Consider the following 22508-nt stretch of genomic DNA (forward strand, 5'->3'; position numbering starts at 1 on the left):
TACTACAACCCTCTCAGTTCTGACACCCTCTAGAAAACGCCTTCACTTATCTCTGTAGTTTCGTATGATATTTAGATTTTTTCGTTCAAGATGCCCTAATGGCAAATCTCTATTTGAACCATACTTAAAAAATGCAATCACTGAAATGTTATTGTTTCTGTTTTACGGACTGCCCTGTTTTTTCTTGTATTGATTTTAAATTTTCTTTGTTCTGTTTAATTAGTTCTTAAGCTGTCACGTGAAGGGGGTTATCAGTTAATAACATAAATTACATATGTACACTCGTGGGATTCGCGAGAAAACCATAGAATCAAGAAGAAAACTAGAAGTGCCTTTCATGCAAATTTGAATGATATAATCATAATAATAATAATATCTTTATTTAGGAAAGTTTACACATTACAACTATAAATACATATTATGGCGTACATTGATTTGTAACTTTTGTATTTAAGGTTATAAAATTAACAGAAAAATACAAACATAATATTCTGAAGGCAAAAAGTAAATAAAAGTACAGTTGAGGTTTCTTAAATACCGCCTCACTAGGCTAGCCTGTGTTGAAAATGAAAATGGAAACAAATATGCCAATGACATAGTACCTTTTGGTTCTAGATTATTTAGCGGTCTGTCTCTCGTACACTTGCCTGAAATTGCATATCGCTATCCCATTTGAATTTTATAATGGTGAAACACAGTTTTATATGGAAATATAGGCCCAAATCGGACTTATATTTGGATCACGAAACACGTCCACAACGTATATAAACACAGTATTAACCAAACCACCCGTCCCAGCTTATTTCAATAAAACGATGTGTGTAATGTTGCTGCAAGAAAGTTTGCGGTAAAATGAGAATCTAAGTGGGAGGCATTTCGAAATTAATAATTCGAATGAAAGTTTTTGTCGAGAACAAAAAATAACTCTGATTGAAATTTTTTTTTAAAAAGCTGATTATTTTTAAAGCTCTCTCCAATGATACCCTACCCACGATTAAATTTGAAAACCAAAAACTGACCCCAGTTTATTTCCGGTTTGATCCGGAAATTGAATTGTTTATGTTACTTGATACTTGATACCATTATTTTTCCCACCTCCATGCCAATTGTATTTTCTAGAATTACGACTGGCATGATTAATCTGATTTGTCCTGTATATATTTATATCCACTCCTTTGTTTTATTATTTATTTTCCAAAATTATATCAACAAAACAACATGAAGCATGTTTCATATGTACTTAAAATATTGACGTTGGAGGTATAATTCAAACTACATTAGTTGATGCTACAAATCGGTATCGAGATTGCTATTGGTTGTAATATCTACCTTTGACTCAATTTTACCGGAAACCAATAGCATATTTTAATCGATTGAGCTTGTTATTATTATGACACGCCAAATACGGTTCCATGATAACTCATCAAAATGACAATTCAACACACATATAAAAAGTGCTAGAGTTATGAAAAGTAATGAAACAAAAATTGGGTTAAATAGTTATACATATACACCTATTTAATCTAGTTTTTTGTTTCATCACTTTTCAGAACTTTATAGCACTTTTTATAGGTGTGTTGAATTGTCATTTTGATGAGTTATCCGGTCACCGTAAATACGAATGTTAATAATTCCAACAACTTATTTACTAATAACTTCCACACCCTTTTCCATAAATGATCATCTAGTCAATCCACATTATGCAAGTGCATTATATAAGCATAATAAATACAAAATAATACAAGAACAACACGTCAACTCACCAGAGATTAAATGGGAAAATCATTCACCGACTACAGATATTTTCGGTTTCATGATAACTCAACACAGTGACAATTCAACACACTTTTAAAAAGTGATATAAAGTCATTAGGAATAATGAATTTTTTTTTACCTAACCTAACCTAACCTACTTAACCCAGTTAATAAAGTTTTTGTTTCATCAAAAAGATGTGATGATTTATCCGGTCACCGATATTTTCATATCAGAGGGTTCGGCTCGGTAGAACTCCTAACTGGACCTATAAATTCTACTAATCTCTCAATATAATTATTTAAAAAATCTTTCGTAATCCTACATGTTTTTAAAATGACTGATTTTTGCATTTTTATACATAAATTCTTTGACAGATCTAATACGCCTAAATTTTGAATGAGAGAGCTAGGTATAATGCCAGTAGCCGAAATAACAAATGGTAATATTTTTATAGTCTGAGAATGCCAAATTCTTTTATTTAATTGTTATTATTATAATCATAATTTTAATTAGAACATTTTCATCTGTACAATTAAAGTACGAGTTTGGAAATAAATAAATAAATAGAAGAAACTTTATGAATTTGTAGGTTGCCGTAGTTCAGTGGTATACGATGCATCCTCCTGATCGAATTAGTAATCCCATTTTATTTTCTTGTTTCATGGCGCTCTCACACAGAGGAAGTATTGAATTTCTTAAGTATGAACTTAAACAACATCCCTTTTCCCTATTTCCATCGGAGTACTGAACTTTTATACCATCTATCAATTAGTTCTGGGGCGATCGTGAATGACTCGCTCATCAAAACGAACGACGTAAGTGAAGAAGGCTTGTATAAAAATATCCGGCGCGCGGCCTAGCGTATTGGACGAACCGAAGGTCGAATTTGCCGTAGCGGGCCTAGGAAATTTATCTTTATATCTTTAAAAAAAAATTATAAATGTACTCCAAAATCTCAGATGTTCTTAAATGAATAACTAATGCAAACTTAAATGAATAACTAATGCAAACTTAAATGAATAACTAATGCAAACTTAAATGAATAACTAATGCAAACTTAAATGAATAACTAATGCAAACTTAAATGAATAACTAATGCAAACTCACAGTAGCTTTATTGGACCTCGCACTTTTAATCTATTACCAAAAAAAATTCAAGTAACAACTAAACTAGCGCAATACCAAAAAGAATTAAAGTTGTGGCTGTACAATGCAAATGTTGAAGCAATATTCATTTAATTTTTACTTTTTTTCTCTTTTTCTATTTGTTTCTGTATATTTATTATTATTTTATTTTGTGTTCTTTTACTTCATATATATTATCTTACAATCTTTATTTTTACTTTGATTTATTTTTAATATGCACCTCTTGCACAATCTTTTAGACTAACTTTAATTATAATCCTAACGTTTTTTCTTTATTTGCTTACTGTTATTTTTTAGGTACAAAAATATAATGTATCCACTTATATTACCCACGCACAGGCTGCGCCTTAGTGGGTTCCCTTTCTTATTATTATAAAACTGTAATGTCAAATGTATAAATTGGGAAAAAATAAAGGAAATAAAAAATATGAAGTAACTTATTCTGGTGCTTACCGCTTATATTATAGGTGAAAAAGTTTTATAAAATTTTCTAACCGTTTTATGTTAAATATTTTAACGGTGATTTTCTCACGAAAATGGCGCTATACAAATAATCTAACCATAATTATTATTAAAAAACGTATATCCCTGGGTATCGATCTGTAAAAAGACATTATAATTGGTGAGAATCAAATAAAATGTAGGCTTCGAGCAATCCTCCGTTAGTAGAGTCCTGCGTTGCCTCAAGACGGATGTCACCAACATTGCCCGACGTGACGTCACCACCGCCATATTCACAAATAAAAACGAGTGAGTTGTTTTGGCGGAAATCGAAAATTGCACATTGAAATCGCTTTAGAAAACTTGTATATCAACATAAAAATAAAATAAAAATAGATTCAATATTTTTTTCGAGAATAAAAAAAGCTTTGATAATACTGATAATACCCTGTTCATATTACAACCATAATATTGGCAAAGAAAGCTATTTATAATGTTTTCTCGCACATAATAAACTTATTGCCTTTGTAAAAGCAAAACCGTGAAGTTAATTTCGTCGGTGTATTGAGTTGTACACATAAACGATCCCCAATCAACACTTTTATTAATAAATTAGCTCTGCCATCGCTTCGTCGTCCGCAGAACAAAGTGAGAAGTACATAAATAACAGCTCGCCATTCAGGATGACTGAAGGCACCTCGTTAATATCACCACCAGCCAATGTCACGGCAAACTTGGGCGAAGCCGACAGCTCATCAATCAACCGGAGAAATTCTCACCGAGAGTGGTACAGTGAACACTGAACACTGAACACTTTCAACAGTATACGGCTTACAGTGGGGGAATCTTCTATCTCGAATATGAAACCGAATGGGGAATATTCTAAACCGGTGTTACAATAGAAGTTACACGAGGTGTTTTCTTTGGTCGGATCGCAAACCTGTTCAGAATACAGCATTAGCCTGAAAGTTTTTAGCTAAAATTAGTCAAACAATTATGTTGACTACTTGTGCATATTAAATATTAGGTTGTTGAAGTGAAACTTCTTTACACGCGTTATGCAATTTCGAGGACCGGAGTAAAACCAACTCATGACCGTCATCAAAAACCGTGATCATTTCGGTATAGGAGCCTATCAAATATTATATACCTACTTTCGGTCGCTCTCCAAACTCAGTTTCGCGGTCTAGAGGCAAAGCGCCCGATTGTCGTCGTGAAGAACCGAGGTTCGATCCCCGCTTTAACTATTTTTTTTTCTTTTTGTGATTTTTTTAATAATATTATTTTTTAAAGTGATAAAATGCTCTCGTGCTGCGACTTTTAGATATTTTGACTATATGATATTTTGGTCGAACACGTAATAACCGCGGTCTAGAGGCAGAGCGTTCGACACTCGTTATGCAGGACCCGGGTTCGAATCCCATATTTTTATAACTTTTAATTTTTTTATCAACGATTTGTAATAATGTAGTAAAAAATTAGATAAATTTGTTAATTTAAATTTAATTTACTTTACGGTACCTATATGATATTTTGGTCGAAATATAGCTTACAAATCGTGCCGGTAGAGTCGCTCGGTATTTTGATTGATTATTTTTATTTTGAATCATTAAAATTTACTAATCAAGGCCAATAACGCCGCGTCGCGCGAAATATCTCTCCTCGCGGTCTAGAGGCAGAGCGTTCGACACTCGTTATTCAGGACCCGGGTTCGAATCCCATATTTTTATAACTTTTACTTTTTTTTATCAACGATTTGTTTTTTTACTTATAAATATGTCAAAAGACAGAAAAAAAGAGAGAATGAAATGAAAAGAGAGAGAGAAGAATACTAAAAGTTTCACTTCCGTCGTGCGTAGGCTTGCCACACACTGTATTTTTTTCACGCCTTCTGAATAATCTGTTGATTAGCGCTACTCGTGCAGTAAATCATATATTATTTGTTTCAGCGCCGCTTACAAGGTCCAGAGAGAGGTCGTACATGAATTCATTGACGATCGACCTAAATGCTTACCTACATAAATATCTTCCTTCTCACGCGTCTTGTATCAAAATGAAAAAGACAGAATATACTAGAATGATGTCGTCGCGTACGACCTTTCTCTGTGACCCGATCGTCATGCCATAAAATTTCTGATTTAAACAAAGTATTAATTTTTAATATCCAGCTTTCGGGAAGGGGCAATATTTCCCATGTTTGGGCAACAAATAGGTACCCATTATTTGGCATGTTTGCGCAACAAATAGGTACCTATTCTTTGGCACGTTTGGGCAACAAATACCTTTTATTTTGTTGCTGAATTCAATATGCAAGCCGGTAAAATTATTACACCAAAATAATTCAATGACTTTTTTCCTAAGAACTTATAAATATTTTTAAACCAAACTTTACTTTTTCAACTTCACATTCTATAACATTTTGATCAAGAATCGAATTATTAGAATAAACGACAACCTTACAGGAGGGTGTATGTTTAATACATTCGATAACGGTTTCCATGACTACCAGCAATACACATCTTTTATACATATTTCATGATTGCCTTCACGTAATCAATGGTTCAAAAATCACAAAGGCTGGCATTCTCAATTCATTCTTATTGAATTCCCTATTTTTTAGTTCACCTGAGGGTGTCTTTTGAAAGAGAGTACAAATTTGTTCCACATTCTTGAAAGGCTTTAAAAATCAATATCACGCAACAGGAAATATCTTTTTTAACTTAAATTTATTTTTTTTTAATATTTTTTTATTTTTTTAAGTATATATTGAATTATTTCGCGGATAAGAGATAAGCCGCCATAGCTCAGTGGTCAGAGCTGTCGACCGAAAATCGAAAGGACAAGTTAAACAAATCAAAGGTTCAAGTCCCGTTGGCGTCATGTATCTTTTATCAGGAGATTTTTCAATGTGGATGAGTGTTTCAGGCTAATAATTATTTCTTGAAAAATAATTGTTACCCTTTGTGCTATGCATAAAAAACCTCGTCTTAAACATTAGTTTACCAAAAATATAATAATCTTTTTTAACGTCAAAATCGAAAATTGGACCAAATATAAAAATTATTTTATTTTATTGTCAGTATTTTTCATTTTTTTCAATTTGAGAGACGGGTTTGAGTACCGCTGCCACCTCTACCGTACACCTCTGCCATAGGTCACCCCTAGTGGTGATTTAAAAGGGGAGCCCGGGTTCAGCGGGTGAGGTGTGTTAAGGATGTACCTGCCCCCCAGCTGCGTGACGTGCCAAATAAGGAGATTTTGGAAGACCCTTTGACCTCTCTAACTAATATCTCGACCGTGAGAGGGATATATTTATACTCACTCCTGCACACACTAATCCCTAAATTCTTACCCATCCTCTCATACATTTTCCCTTCCCAGAACTTCCTATATTAAAAAAATACTTTAAAATAGACCAGTATATTATATTATACAAGTTTCTTGTCAGAGCGGTAAAATATTTGAATCTGGACAACTAGTTCTTCGCTTCGAAACCCATAAAAGCGCAAACTGGGTTAAAAAATTATTAAATAATATCTACTTACAACAATGTTGTGAGAAATCCAAATTGACAGATTCTTCCCTTCCTCTTTTTCTTTCGCTTCATAACACTCCCGAGTTGGGGTTGCAACAATGCTACTGGCTCCAGGAAATAAGACTTTTTTTGTGAAATCGCACAAGAATCTCAACTGCTCCCTACTGGTATGGAGATGGTAAGGAGGAAGGTGGAAAAGTACCTGGCTATTCAGACCCGGTTACCAAACACGGCCAAAGCCATTTCAAACAATATTTAGATTCTGAATGGTGGTAAATGTTGGTGTAAAAACACCGGGGTGGGACTGAGAGTATCTTCAACACTGGAACGTCCCGCATATATATTGTACACTATTTTAATTGCGTTTACTCTGAATTAACACAAATTTATCAAATAAAATTTACTTGCGCACGCCGGGATTTGAACCCGTGACCTCCAGCTTAGGCCATTAAGATTACTGTGCCGTATCAAATTACCAAAAAACATTTGACCTTTCCAAGGAGAGTTTTTATTAAATCTATCAGTTTAGTGAATGTTAATTACTCAAGCTCTATAAAAACATGAGATATTTTTTTGTGATTTGATTTCAGGGAAATAACTTATTATGAAAAACCAAATGACATTTTTTGAAATAGGTTTATAAATACATACGTAAATCCTCATTTATTTTCCAGTATTAGATGAATTGTCACGAAGCGTGACGCTATTAGAGAGTACCTATTAATTCAAGAAAGAAAAGCGAAGATGAACCTTCTTATTTAGCTTATTTTGGGGTATATTAGAAAATACGACGCTGTTTCAACATAAGGGTAGGGGTACAATAGGCGATGATAGTCTCTTTAATGAAATTTTGACTTTGGATATAGTCTGCTCCTACCCACAATATTACAAAACAATAAAATCTTAAATTGTGGCCAAATATTTTATTAACCCTTCAGTACTTTCATCAGTTTTTCAGTTTGCAATGTTTTCTGTGTATTTCAAATGCGTTTTAATATTCCGTAAAAAAAATCTGTTTTAGAAACTTGATAAAATTATCTTTCTGATTTATGCATTTAAAATAAATGTTACTTTTTCTAAATAATAAAATTTTAATAACAAGTCTGAAAAATGATCAAAAAAGCTAACCACATTTTACTTATTTTGTAATCCAATCGTAGAAAAATTAAGAGAACTCGGTATTTCGAAAACATATTCTTTTTTGGGAAAGTTGTAACAAAACTGTCTCTTCACTTTTATCAAATAAAAAAATTAATCATCTTTAAAGTTGAACCGATTGTTACGATAGCGACGCGAAATACGAATTATTCATACAAATGAATAAATAAATCTAATTGGGATTTTTTTAAACGTATTTAAAACCAATCCAAATGTGCCCACTTGTTTATAGTGATAGCCCACAATAATGACAATGATTTCCCACTTGACGGTGATTTGATATAAATAGTTGATAAAATAACATAAACATTGCGCACACCTGTTTAATTTGTTTTACTATCTGTAATAATAGGTAAAACATAAGAAATAACTATAAACTTCTGATTTCATTGTTCGACAAAGTCGCTGTTTTTGCCAATATAACTTTGTCTATTCACATTTAACTGATAGAGACGTCTGTTAAGATTTCGGTGATATTTTTATATATGTTAATGAGAAAATCAACGTGAGGTGGGCAATAATAGTCTAATTTACCCTACTTAAGTGGTCGTCAAAAAGTTCCCATTAATTAATTTATCAGTAATATTCTATTTTATCCGTGTAATTGTCCTTGTTAATCAGTCGTCCTTATTTCATGATTTGCGTAAATCTTTAGCGTAGGTCTAAGTAACTTCTGCGCTCCTTTTAGGCTCCTTTGAATGACTGGATCCCTTTGGCAGGAATAAACCTTCTGTATTCAGGAATTCTGGAAATAATTCTTACTTAACTCAGGTAGAGCCCATTCAGCGAGCCTAAGAAGCTTTACAATTAACTTTGCTTGTGCGTGATTCTTCTGTAAAGGCGTCAGCGTCGCAACGTCCTTGTCATTTCACTGGCAACACTTCATTATTTATTGTTTGTTCGTCTTTGTCAGGCCAAACACATTATGAATTCTAGCGTATTTTTTTTATTTCAATAAGTTAAAGTTCTTCTTACCTTCTGTAAAGTTAAAAAACAGAATTTCGGTGAATCGTAAATCACGTATTTCATCATCATATTTTTACATGGCTCATAAAAAGCAAATCAGACGGATTAGGCGTTGGCCGGGAAACCATGCAGTTTGCCGGGAATATACCTGAAGTCGCTTGCCTCTGTTTTTTCCCACAAGATTCTACACTTAGTGATTGCTTATTATTTGTATTATTCCAACGTCTTATTTTTGGCTGTAACGATTATATTTACGCTTTTCTTAATGTTTGCAATTGTGGATTTAATTTTACTTTCTGAATTAACCTTTTTCATGTTGGTGAGTTTATATAGCACTAATACTCCGTACGTGATAAATATTCCAATTATTCGTTTTGACAATTGGTACTTTTAATGTTTTACTGATGTCACCAGTTAAAAAATAATTAACTTAAAATTATAACACTTAGCGTAAAGATTTTTACTTATTGTAGTACGATATTAAAAGTTTTATTTTTAACAATAATTACTACGGTACGTAGGTATGGATTATAGATCTATGTATTTGTTTACAACATAATATGTGGGTATTTGTTTTCATTTTCTACGAGGGTAGAACGATCTGCCTTTTGTTCTGATTTTCGAATTCGATTCTTAGGGTAATGCGTTAAACATTTCAAGAATTTTACGCCTCTTTGTTCTGTATCCATAAACATTTTATGATTTATTAAAACTAAACATTTGTGCTTCTCTACGCCTAGTTGGGTGGTCGTGGTTTTTTTTTTTTTTTAATTCTGTGTTCCAGAAACCTTTTTTTGCAGGTTATATATTGAAAAGTTACGAAAGTTTTTTATATTACTTCATAACTCTTTACTTTACTCCGTAATCTATAATTGATTCCGCTAATGCGTTATATAGGCAACACTATATTTTATATTTTTGTAAAAAAAAAATTAAGATTAAAAAAATATCCTAATATTTTTATTGTATAGTTACTTATTGAATGTGGTTCGACTGGTTAAATTTGACATCTACTATAAAACAAAGATATGTACATTGGTAAACTTTTTCTGTGTTTGTTACAACGAAAATGTTCAGTTGAAAAAAAACTGTTTACGAATATTTACTTTACTATTTTGGTAAAATGTTAATTTAATTGCATTAGGTATTGAAAAACCAAGTATTTCGATGTAAAATTTTTAAGTAGGAATGTTAGTTAACTTACACATATTCCGAAAAATAAAGGATGACTATGAATTCCTATATTAATTTCTTACAAACAAACTGGATATACTCATTTTTGTAAAAATAAAAGTAAAACTTAAATAATTTATTTTTTACTTTATTCACAAATAACACCCAAAAACATATGAAATTATGGATAATTTAATTTCATAAATTGGTTAAATAATTTATTTTTTACTTTATTCACAAATAACACCCAAAAACATATGAAATTATGGATAATTTAATTTCATAAATTGGTTTAAAGGTAAAACTAGAGTACAATCAAGTCAACGTAAATGATGTCATGTTTTATTGGATTCCTCTCAATTCGCGGAACCTCTATAACTGAATTTTTCGTTCCGATGAGAAAAAGGCAAAAACGGGAAATATGTACACCTACCTATAGGAGTATAAAACTAAGTTAGTTATGGGTAACGAAATCAAATTATGTACAGGAATACCTTCCAGCGTTTTTGAACGATAATCAAGTTGGCAAACATAACAATATTATCATCAATTTTAATAAAACTAATTGAGCAGTTCTTACGTACTTTCAATGGCTTGTCGTCATTGATGTATTTATACAGTCTATGCTTATCGTGCATAGTGACAATTTCTACGTTCAGTAATAATCTCTTGATAATTCTTTGGATGCAATTGATAAGAGTTATTCCTTTGTCACAAACAAGGGACCATACAGGAAAAAATCCTTTGAAATATTGGTTTTGAACACCTTTCCCTTCATTGATTGGCGGTATTTAAAATTTATATTTACACATTTTTTTCATCTAGCGATAGTGAGATTTAAGAATGCATGATACTTTCATTTCTATTGGTGTTTCCAATAAAATCGATGCGCTCATGTCTTTGTTGCTGAAAATTAAACTTGGAAACGTTTTTTTTTCAGAATATTATGATGTTCAAGGCGATGCACCACGTCATGTAACATTTGGAATCGGGCCGCTAATAATAAGCATAAAATAAAAATAAAACCTACACGTAACACACAAAACCAATCACTCACAAACACACAAGATTATATTTTAAATGTATTATTTTCTCTTTAAATGTATTATGTATATTATATTTTCATATTATAACATGAAGGCCTCAGCACGGGCAAGCCACCCTGTGAGGCCAACATTACTGGAAAACTTTGAAATGTAAAAAATATTGTACCAAATAAATAAAAATAAAAAAATAAAAATAACATTTCTTACGTAACTGACGGTAAGGTTTGAATTCCCGCCCAAGACCAGCCGCCTGTTTTGATTTATGCAAAAAAAAACATTTCCAAAAAAAGTGTTTTATTTTATTTTGCAAAGTTCATGCACAAATATTTAAATGTTTTACAATCATTTTCTAAATAACAAGTGCAATAAAAGCAAGACTGAAAACGGGTTAGTAAGCAGGACATTTTGAACTTCAGAGCAGTTTTTATAGGCGTGATGTTTTATTTTTCTGGTCTTATGAAAAAATACTCCAAACTTAATTAAATTACCTTAAATATTTCTAAGCCAACATATTTTCAAACCAAAAACACACGATTTCCCATTACTGCGTACTGCATCGCTTTCAGTCATAAAATTTGAGATTTTTATTGTAAAATTTTCATATACACATTTTTTAAAATTAAATTTGTTTATTATTAGAAACGAATGTGTAGGTACTGTACGAGTTACTTGAGCACATATGATATTACGAAATAAATATCTTGGCAAAAAATTGAAGCACATGCACACACACCACTGAATTAATTAACAATTTACCAGTGTTAGTTCATTAAACAAAATTACATCTTTAACTGTCTCACTAACTCATATAATCATAATTAGCGGATTTGATTACTTAATTGACAATACGTCCATCAGCATTAAAGCTGCCGTATCTTAGCCAGTAGTGCTTTGTTTGATGAATTTGCGTGTCAATAACACGATCTATATTCATATTAATTAAACTTGGCACTGTTGCAGTGCCCAATCCAATATTGCCAATGCGTATTGGCAATCACCGTAATACCAGAGATGTGATTCTATGGTACGTTCATTGTGAGTTATGAGTTTAACATTTAGGGTGGACTAAGGCTAGAATTATTATACCCTATTCCTGCATTTGGCATTCAATATCACAATTTTGAAATACTGATATATTTATTATCCTGCATGCATACATAGATACAAACGAATTCGTACCAATTTGTATGTAGGTAGGTACGAAATAAGAACCAAATATCATAATCGGTAACCAAAAACACAGAAAAATTACAATCAATGCAATAAGGGTATTTGTAACAAATAACAAATAAAATGATTGGTCAAATCAACAAATTGGTCAGTCAATCAGAGTTGTTGTTGTACAATAATTATGATTAGATCATAATGATTCTCTCGTTAATTTAATCTGATACGATTTCAATTTTGATACACAACATCAAAATATAATGCTTCTAACAGTCATGGGTACAGCCATTAAAAACCCGCTGAATTGAAATTTAATACAACTTAAAAATAGAGACCTTCGTGGTGTTAATAATAATTCCCGCCATAGTGCGCGGCAAACAAAGGTAATTTCATTTGAATTCGCCCCGCTTCGTATGGAATTTCAGTCGGTAATCTTGGATCTTGGTTGAATATTGCAAAGTTTTACTCAATTCCTAGTTTTACATTGAAATAATATTCAAATTAAAATACGGACCAACAAGTTTTGGCGAAGTTGTGTAATTTTCGCGTTCCATTTATTCTTATTCTGGTGCCAACCTCGGGGTTTTGAAAGCATATGCCACAACATGTATGAATGTTTATAACAAATTATTATATTACCTCGTGTTTTGTAGGAATATACTCGACGAACAGCTTAGTAGGGGAGACGTGTACAAAACGATACCTCTAAAGGAGAACGTTTATTCTAAATGCACGGAAGTTTAATTAAAATCTATTTTCAATCAGTCTTTCTGGAACCATTCTATACAATCATTTAACATTTTCTTAGATCCTCCAACTACAAGGATTTCACAATTTTATAAGGGAGAGTTTTTTGTTTTGTTTTGGGAAACGATTATTTTTTATGTGAATACCGTACAAGTTTCACAACTGCTCCTAACCGTCTGGAGCCAGTGAGACTATGGCATCCCAAATTGGGGTTTTGTTGTGAGGCTAAAGGTAGTGGGGACGGGAAAGAGATGGGTAAGATGAAGGTGAAGGAGTACCTAGCTAATCAGATCTGGTTACCAAACACGGCTAAAGCCATTTCAAGCAGCGTTTAATTTCTGAATAGTGGTCTTATACCAGGGCGATACTTAGAGTATCTTCCACTTTGGAAACTTATTTACTTCTTCAATAATTGTATATTCACTCAATCAACTATTGTTATTAGAAACTATATTTATATAAAAAAAATTATCTACGTGTTTCAGAGCCAAAGATACCTTGCAATATAAAATCAGGATATTAAACAAAATGCTATTGTACTTAATGTATACATGTTTCATAACCTTTGTGGTACAAAGTAAATATGTTTCATTTTGTAATATATTTTTCCAATCTGATATTGTTAAGCTAAAAATTTATTTTTATTTGCCATTTAAAAAAATATTTTTTTTTTAATACCGCCTTTGCTTCGATTTTGATCGATGTGCGATTATGCAGTCATTTATCTTTGCTGTGTGTTATGAATAGAAATCATTTTCATTTGAATTTATTTTCCTGGTAAAACCTCATTTTTATATTATTATAAAAAAGTACATAGTAAGTACGTTTTAAAAATAAATTAAATATATTTTCATGATCGATTTTTCAGACTTTTTTGAAGAAATCAATGCAAAAAAACAAACAAAAATACAGTGATTTAAAAAAAAAAAGCCTTTAAATCGGATGGCGAAAAAAGATTCGTAATATTTTAATTTTAAATCAGCAATAATATAATTTAAAACCAATGGGATCACTTTACGACGAAGCATAATTTTAAAGAAGTCTACCCTAAATTATAATTATAATAATACTGGATATATTGAATGATAATATAATTTCAACATTTCCAATTCTCTCGCCATTTCTTTAACTGCGAGTTATTAATAAAGTTGGTAAATTATTCCGCAGAACTTTTATTTTGCAGAAGTATGGCAGTTTTATTAATGAGTTAATAATCGTGAAATGTATGGTATGAAATATTATTTTCCGAGATGAGATTCCAACGGTTGCGATGTACAAGTAGATAGGTCTAATGCGAAATGCGAGTGATTTAGTATTGAACTCCGCAGTGCGATTTATAACTGCGTACGTTCCGCTACAAGTTTCCTCGTCTGTACTCTTCTAATGAAATTCCTACTTTTTTATTCACGAACCGTGCAATTTATACGTATTGCTATCACCTTACTTAATCATCGAACGCGAGAACTGGGCATTTCTTCGGCCGTCATTTGCGTAATTTCAATTTTATGAATATAATATAATATAACACCCGAAGCTTTTAAAATCTTCAAATTACATCCAAGTACAGGAAAGCTGTAACTTTGGAAGTTTGGTTTATATATTTTTTTCTAGAAACCTGTAACCTTTTATGATGCGGATTTTAATCCAGCAGCTACTACCCAGCCTGACCCACAAGGAGAAAAATGAGCATTGCTAATTTATTGAGAATCTTTTCAAATTATTGATTGCAGGCTTTAATGAATGAATTAACAGGTTTCCTGATAAACTTACGAATATATTATCACGAAGTTGGAACACGTGTTCATGAAAATCCAAATATTTTCGCTTTACATTACGAAATATAATGAATTCAAGTGCATTTGCACTTTAATGGCCTACAATCCCTTTTTTATCCGATTATCAATAACTTGAAGAGATTCTTAATAAATTAGTAAATTAAAATTTTTCCAAGTGAGTTTCGATATATACAAAAGTTTTTTTAACCTTGCTAATTTAAATCTCGCATTTACTAACCAGCCTCACCCGAGTTTCGATGCTCATTATCTTTAAATAAAGAAAATCAAACCGTATTGCCTGATTATTAATTTTCTTTAATTTGTCTCGCTTACTTAACATGGTAGACCAAAAAGTTCCAGACATAACAAGCTGCACAAATTTAATTACGACAGATCATCCTAACCTAACCTAATCGTTTAAGGATGTTGCTACTTCAAGTCATCAAATTTTTGTTTTATAGTTAACATTATCGCTTGTAACATACAACAATAATCGTTTATTAATCGTAAAAGTAATCGTTTTTCCTTGGTGAAATATTGAAAGCCCTAAAAGGTTCTCAGGTGCCACTCGTACTAGACCTATTGGATAAAACGCCCCCTTGTACGTCCACAATTTTTCAATTAAAAACAACTCTATCGTCACCTGCCACCTGACATTATAAATTATTCTTCAAATTCGTTTTTTTTATCCGATACAAATAGGCATAGAGTCACGTGGGGTAACCGTGCGCAATTTTTACATTGGGATTTTTGTATTTAAAAGCTTTAGGTATTTTACTCAATTTATTTGTTTATTAATATGATCGATTATTAAGGCATCTCAAATAACCATAAAAACCTCATATGGTTCATAAATCAAACAGGTATATAAAAAAGTTTACATGCATGCCGATTGCGTACACTTACCCCGTGTGCGGGGTAAGTATACGCATACCGTAGGGTAAGTGTTCGCACCGCAAAGAGTTACCCCCCATTGCAATTATCACACTTAAATTGCCCCTTATCGTAGTCTGTGCAGTTCTCATGCCACCATGCTTTACACACAATACATTCTATCCAATTTTCTGTTGGTGGATCTCGATATTTCTCCTTGCATTATGGGCAAAAATAGTCCTTAGAAGCCTGTTTTTGTGCTCTCTTTAAACAGTTATGCACGCTGGAATCTCCCGCCTTACGCTTTGTGGTGATTCTTTGTGGTGTGACTTTCTTGAAAAGAGGTGGTCGTCCGATTTCCATGGTTTTAAATATTGGTTTTCGGACGTTTTTTGCATCTGTATCTGTCTGCTTCTGCTGAAGTTTCTTTTTATAGGGACTTGAGATAATTATTTCAGACTTGCAAGCATTTTTCAGTTTGCGTAAAACCGCCGAACTTGAACAACGTTAAACCCAATAGCTCTCGCAATACTTGTGGGAGTAGTCTGTCCTAAAGCTAAAACAGGGTTACGTTTTAGAAATCCATACACCCAATCCTTGAGAGCCGTTTTTGTAATGTTTTCAAATCTGTTCTCGATCTTGTTGATTTCAGCATACTCGTAAACAATTTTTCTCATTGTCTGCATAGTCAGGCCGTAGAACATTTCGTCAGTTTTTTTACAATAATCAACGATTTCGGCCTGAAAATAAACGAATAATTATTAGATCAATAGTTTCACGAAAAAATGATATCTGCACCATAAATTGAATATCTATTTATCTAAAAATCTACCTCTTTATCTGGTGTAAATGTCGGACGATATCTCCCCATTGAAGTTGCTATTAATTTTAGTTTTAGGCGTTTACGCAGAGTGGCTTCACTGATCCCAACAATATCTGCAGCAGCCCGCTGACTCTTCCCCTCTTTCATAAGCCTTTTTGCAGTTTCTTTTTGCTCTTGAGTGCAAACTGACCTCTCCGGGTGCTTTCTCACGTACACACGTGGTATATTTCACTGTAAAAAAATAACGCGAGTTGAAATATTATGCTATAAAATCAACTTTATCTATCGGGGTAAGTGTTCCCACTCGTCCAACTGCGGACGCTTACCCCAGCACACTTACCCCATCACACCAAAATTCAATAAACTTTAAAAATCAGATTAGTGGTTATCTTTATTAGAATTATCACTTTGCACCCGTCTAACTAACAATATTTCACTAAAAATTATCATAGACCACGTCGCTCTGACACAGCTGGTTACACAATAGCACACATCGGTAACAGAGATGAAAAAATTAAGAAAAGCACGAAAAAAAGTAATTTACCTACCAGTTTTTATTGACAAATCAGCATCCACTGTACACATGTCCTGCTTCGGCGCGATCCAGAAGGCTACTGAATTAAGGAACGCGCGGGCGCTTAACAGGCACAATCTTGTCGGAAACATCACTGCGAACACTTACACTCCGCGTACGGTTACCCCACGTGACTCTACATATAAAACTTCTTAAATGCTGCAAATTCACATTTAATGATCTGTTTCAACGTGAATATTGACGACTCTATTTGATATAAATAAACCCACTGATTTTCTGTCAAACACACTGTCAAACATGGCTTTCAATCACTGGGATATCTTTAACCATATCTACCTAAGGAAAAACCTCGCCATAATTTTGACATCAAGTCAGCATCTGTGCTGAGAGACAGATCGATGAAAGGAGTACGTTATATGAATATGTGACATGTGGGTGGGATTTAACACGTCGTTTCTTCAGACGACGTGTTAAATTCGTTCGGTAATCGAAGAGCCTTCCCAAGAACTACTATTCAACTCGCGTTTCCATCCATTACAGCCCTAAATTAAATCTATGTCTCGCAGGGTAGCCATTAAGAAAATATTTATTAACATTCCGTAAAACTTAGCGAACTTCCCGGATTAAAAGTTCGTTCGTCCATGACGGCTAAATCTTTCCGCCAATAATTTTGACAAGGGGATAGTCACTTGCGGGGTTGATATCGACCCTTTTGTGAATTATAAAGGTCTTTTATATTTAACAGCTTTTCGTGAACATTTTTACTTTTTATGTGACTTATCGATCAGAAAGTCACCTTGCTAAATATAATATTATGAAACATTTATCCCTATCGATCAATTTGGTTTTATTGTTCGCGAAAAGGAATTTTCTTTTCAATTTTAGGATACGTTTAAGTATGCCCAACTTCCGATATTAGATTTATAATAAACGAATTCAATAAAAATTTTTGACGGATGGGATCGTTCGGAGTTTTTTGGGGATAGTAAAATTGCTCGATTTTTTTAATACTCTTTGCCCCTTTGATTGTCTAGTAAAGAGGTATTTCCATTGCAGCAATCTATTTCGTGGGCATTTAATATATCCTCCCTCGGGTCTGGGGATTTGTGATCACTGATGGAAGATACATGTAATAACTGCACTACTCGTATATTATATCAATATATATTACTGGTTCAATATTTTATTTTATTAAGTTTGCTTTTTCATCATTTATTGGAACCGACGAAATTATTTAGACGATATTTGTAGGTTATGTTAATATTGATGTAGGTTTAAAATTAACCAAAATTATTGAACGGTGATCCTAGATAAATCTAATAAGAGTTTCGTCGAATTCATCAGAACTAATCAGTTAATAATCAAATGATGGATGAAGATTTCCCATAATATAACCGGCGTATTACATTATTAGGTTAGGGATATTTCTAGATACGCGAACACGAAACAGTAGAATATTTCCTAGAATCAGAAATCTTAGACCTGTACATAAATGTCAGAATATAACTATTTTCTTTTAAATATATATGCTGAGAACTTACTAACTAACTAATCATAAGTCATGTTCTACACAGAGAAAACTTACCGATATGATATGCTGTTAATTTGTTAAAATGGGACTGCGGGCCAATAACGAATGAAGAGTTCGTAATAAAGTAACAGTCAAAAGCAAATGTTTTATGCGGACGGCGTGTTCACACAAATATTGATACTACATACTTATATTGTAGCATGCCGTCATGATATCTATTCGTAAAAGAACACGTGTTCTCGATATATTCTGAATGATTAATATTTTGTAAGGAATACAGGATCATTTTTCTCTGTGCATGAATAATAAAGCTGTAATAACCTGTTTTTAAACATTTTACACTTCACTAAGCGAAAACTAAGAGTAATGAACCGTTTTGTCAACAATTTCGTATAGTAAATTGAACAGTTCAAAAAATTTTAATATTAGAAGTATTCTGAGTGAAAATAGTCTTATATTTTATGATGAATTGTCTGTTATTTTGGAATTAAAGTTTTCAATTCACGTCTCCAAAATTTGGTTCGATTGCAGATTTCACTATTAACTTCAATATCAACATAAACCAAAAAATGCGAAAGCACTTTCAATATTCAAGCAGTTCAATTTGATATTTTCTAAAAACGATTCAATTAGAAATAAATGTCAGTTATTTTACTTTCGGTGAATTTAGTTCCATAAAGTATTATTTTAACATGCAAATTTTGTGTAGTTGAATGGCTTTTACTTACAAAGAAAAATGTTATAAATTTGATGTATAATAAAGGTCTTACTCTGGAGCGTCCTAAAAAATATTGTATGATGATTTAATAAAATTTTGAAAACTTGCACATTTATATTATATTATTATGAATATTCAATTTGTAGGACGTTTCAAAGTTAGACCTTTCTACTTCATGGCAATTTTCTTGAATATAAATATTTCTAAAGAAAATAGTTTTTAATAACATTATCAATAACATGACTAACATTTCAAGAGTCTGATTCAAATATCAAAAGTGGCGCAAATAATTACCACTTTGCCAATATGGAAAAATGTTGAATCTATTTATTGTAATCGATGGACGTCTATTATCAAAGTACGAGAGAGTGAGAAGAAATACTATTATAGACGAAAGTCGCTTCTTTATCGCACGTTAGTCCAGATAATGCATTATTCTAATTAAAATATTACAATTGTTTTTGTAAAACGGCGCGAAACGCCGCTTGCGTTAGCTTTGTTCCTTTCCCGTAATTCGTGGCTCGGTCATAGCACGGTCATGGTATGCTCCGGTTATGTGTGTGGACAGACTCCTTTACTTATGATTCCTTCTTACCTCATCCAGGTGTGATCTCGACGACTGGCCGTCTAGATCGCGAGGCCCAGCAGCAGTATTCCCTGGAGGTGCAGGTGTCTGACGGGGGAGACCCTCTACTCTCCTCGACCTCGCGGGTCATCGTCGACGTGACGGACCTCAACGATCACGCCCCCGTCTTCCTGGAGCAGTATTACTCTATCAGGGTGCCGGCTGGAAGAAAAAATAGAGTCCATATTAAGGTAAATAACTATATCTGCTACTTCAGTAATGCCATTTAATTTTATGATATAAAGTATCGGATCGAAACAAATCTCAGTCGAATTTTATAATGAGTTTTCACAGTTTTTGGAAGTTTCAGTCGGACTCTCCGACACACTCATTATTACAGGCGACATTAATATTCGTCTCGAGCGCGTGACATCACCAAACACTGTTAAATTTTTAGATCTATTGGCCAGCTTTGGATGCCACCAATGGGTCGACGTCCCAACTCATGATGCTGGTGGTACATTAGATGTACTAATTTCAAAGAACAGTGATCCACCGCTTTCAGCAGATATTCGTGATATAGGACTGTCAGACCATCGGCTCGTTTGCACTGATATTGATTTTAACCCGCCTAAAGTACCATATAAAACAATTGTATCAAGGGAATGGCGTAAATTTTGCTTTAGCGATTTTCTGGAAGAGTTACAGACCTCTCTCTTATGTACACCCAATGTTTGGGAAACAAAGACCCCTACCGAACTTGTCAAGACATATAATAAAACACTTTCATGTCTGTTAGATAAATATGCCCCGACATCATCAAAAACACGGAAAGTTCGAAAGTCTGACGGCTGGTTTGACGATGAATGTCGAAACCAGAAGAGACTTATGCGGAAATTAGAGAGGACCTATAGGAAAAACTCTTCTGTAACTACAAGAGACGAGTGGATTCTTTCTCAAAAACAGTATACGTGTAAAATTAATTCCAAAAGATCAGACTATTGGAAAGAAAAGATTAACTCTGAGCGAACCGACCCGCGACGTCTTTGGAACTCAATAAAGACAGTAATTTCCGAAGTCACTGTTCCAACGAAAATAGATATTACCCCGGAAGCTTTCTCAAGTTTTTTTCGGGAAAAAATTGAATCCATTCGTGCTTCCGCATCTCACGCCCCTCCGCCAATATTCACTTTAAATTCTAAAGGAATTTTGTCTTCCTTCAAACCCACAACGCTGGAAGAAGTAATAAAAATTATTTCAAGCTCGCCTAATAAACAGTGCAGTCTTGATCCCATACCGACATAGTTATTAAAACAATGTTCTACTGTTTTAGCTCCATTCCTAGTTCACGTTTTTAATAAATCACTTAGCACGGGTGACTTTCCTGAACCACTCAAGTCAGCTGTAGTTACACCAATCCTGAAAAATTCAAAACTAGACCCCGATAACTTAGGTAATTATCGGCCCGTTTCAAACTTACCATTTATTTCAAAAATCCTGGAGAAAATTGCTGCCGCACAAATAACCAGTCACTTGAATTCAAATAAATTATTCGCAAAACGTCAATCTGCGTACAGAAAGTTCCACTCAACTGAAACCGGACTACTTCGTATGCTATCAGACATAACTCTGGCCGTAGAGTCAGGTAAGTTATCACTTATCTCACTCCTAGACATGAGTGCAGCGTTTGACACGATTGATCATGAATTCCTCATTAGGAGATTAGAGGAAACATTTGGTTTGAATTCCGACATAAAAAATTGGCTGGTATCCTATTTATCCAATCGCTTACAAGCCGTGAGGGTTGGAAACAAATTGTCCAACTTCGCAACACTATCTTCAGGGGTACCCCAGGGATCCGTTTTGGGTCCACTTCTCTTCATCCTTTTTACAAATGATGTCGCCAAAATAATCGAGTCATTTGATCTCTTGTCTCACTGCTACGCTGACGATCAGCAAGTTTATTTTTACTGCGCTCCAAATGATATCAATAGTCTCAAAATCCGTATAACTGAATGTCTAGAAGCAATAACTCGTTGGATGTCTTCAAACAAGCTGAAGCTCAATCCATCTAAGACTGAGTTTCTCTGGGTAGCCACAAACAAACGTCAACATTTCATAGACAATTCACCTATTACTATTTCCGGCAGCGATATCATCCCAAAAACAACAGTCAAACTTCTCGGTGTCAATTTAGATTCAGACTTTTCGTTTAAAAGTCAAATAAATAGGACTGTAAGCACCGGTTTTTTTCACCTAAGACAACTCAAGTCTGTCCGAAGAAACCTTCCTTCAGAAGCAACAAAATTACTTATCAACTCTTACGTAGTCTCACGTCTCGATTACTGCAACGGCATTTATGCCAGCCTTCCAAAATATCAAATTGACAAACTTCAATCAGTGTTTAATGCAGCAGCACGGCTCATAACCGGGGTTTCAAAATATTCGCACATTTCAGAACACCTTCGTAACCTTCACTGGCTCAAGTGCCCTGAAAGAATCCAGTACATCCTGTGCTGGATGGTGTTTAAATCCATCAATGAAATGGCCCCA

At 33.4% G+C, this 22508-nt stretch overlaps 1 protein-coding gene across 1 annotated transcript in view; it reads left to right on the plus strand.

Annotated features, from left to right (window-relative positions):
- The window catches only part of LOC149423565 (fat-like cadherin-related tumor suppressor homolog), a 223168-nt gene that overhangs the window by 173083 nt on the left and 27577 nt on the right, over nt 1-22508 (plus strand). Inside the window, exon 4 of the mRNA XM_089632259.1 lies at nt 19995-20206. Within this exon, the coding sequence (XP_089488385.1) occupies nt 19995-20206 (212 nt within the window). The remainder of the gene's footprint in view (nt 1-19994; nt 20207-22508) is intronic.

This window comes from Hesperophylax consimilis, chromosome 5, assembly GCF_061612785.1.
Source record: "Hesperophylax consimilis isolate HC1 chromosome 5, BYU_Hcon_1.0, whole genome shotgun sequence".
NCBI lineage: Eukaryota > Metazoa > Arthropoda > Insecta > Trichoptera > Limnephilidae > Hesperophylax > Hesperophylax consimilis.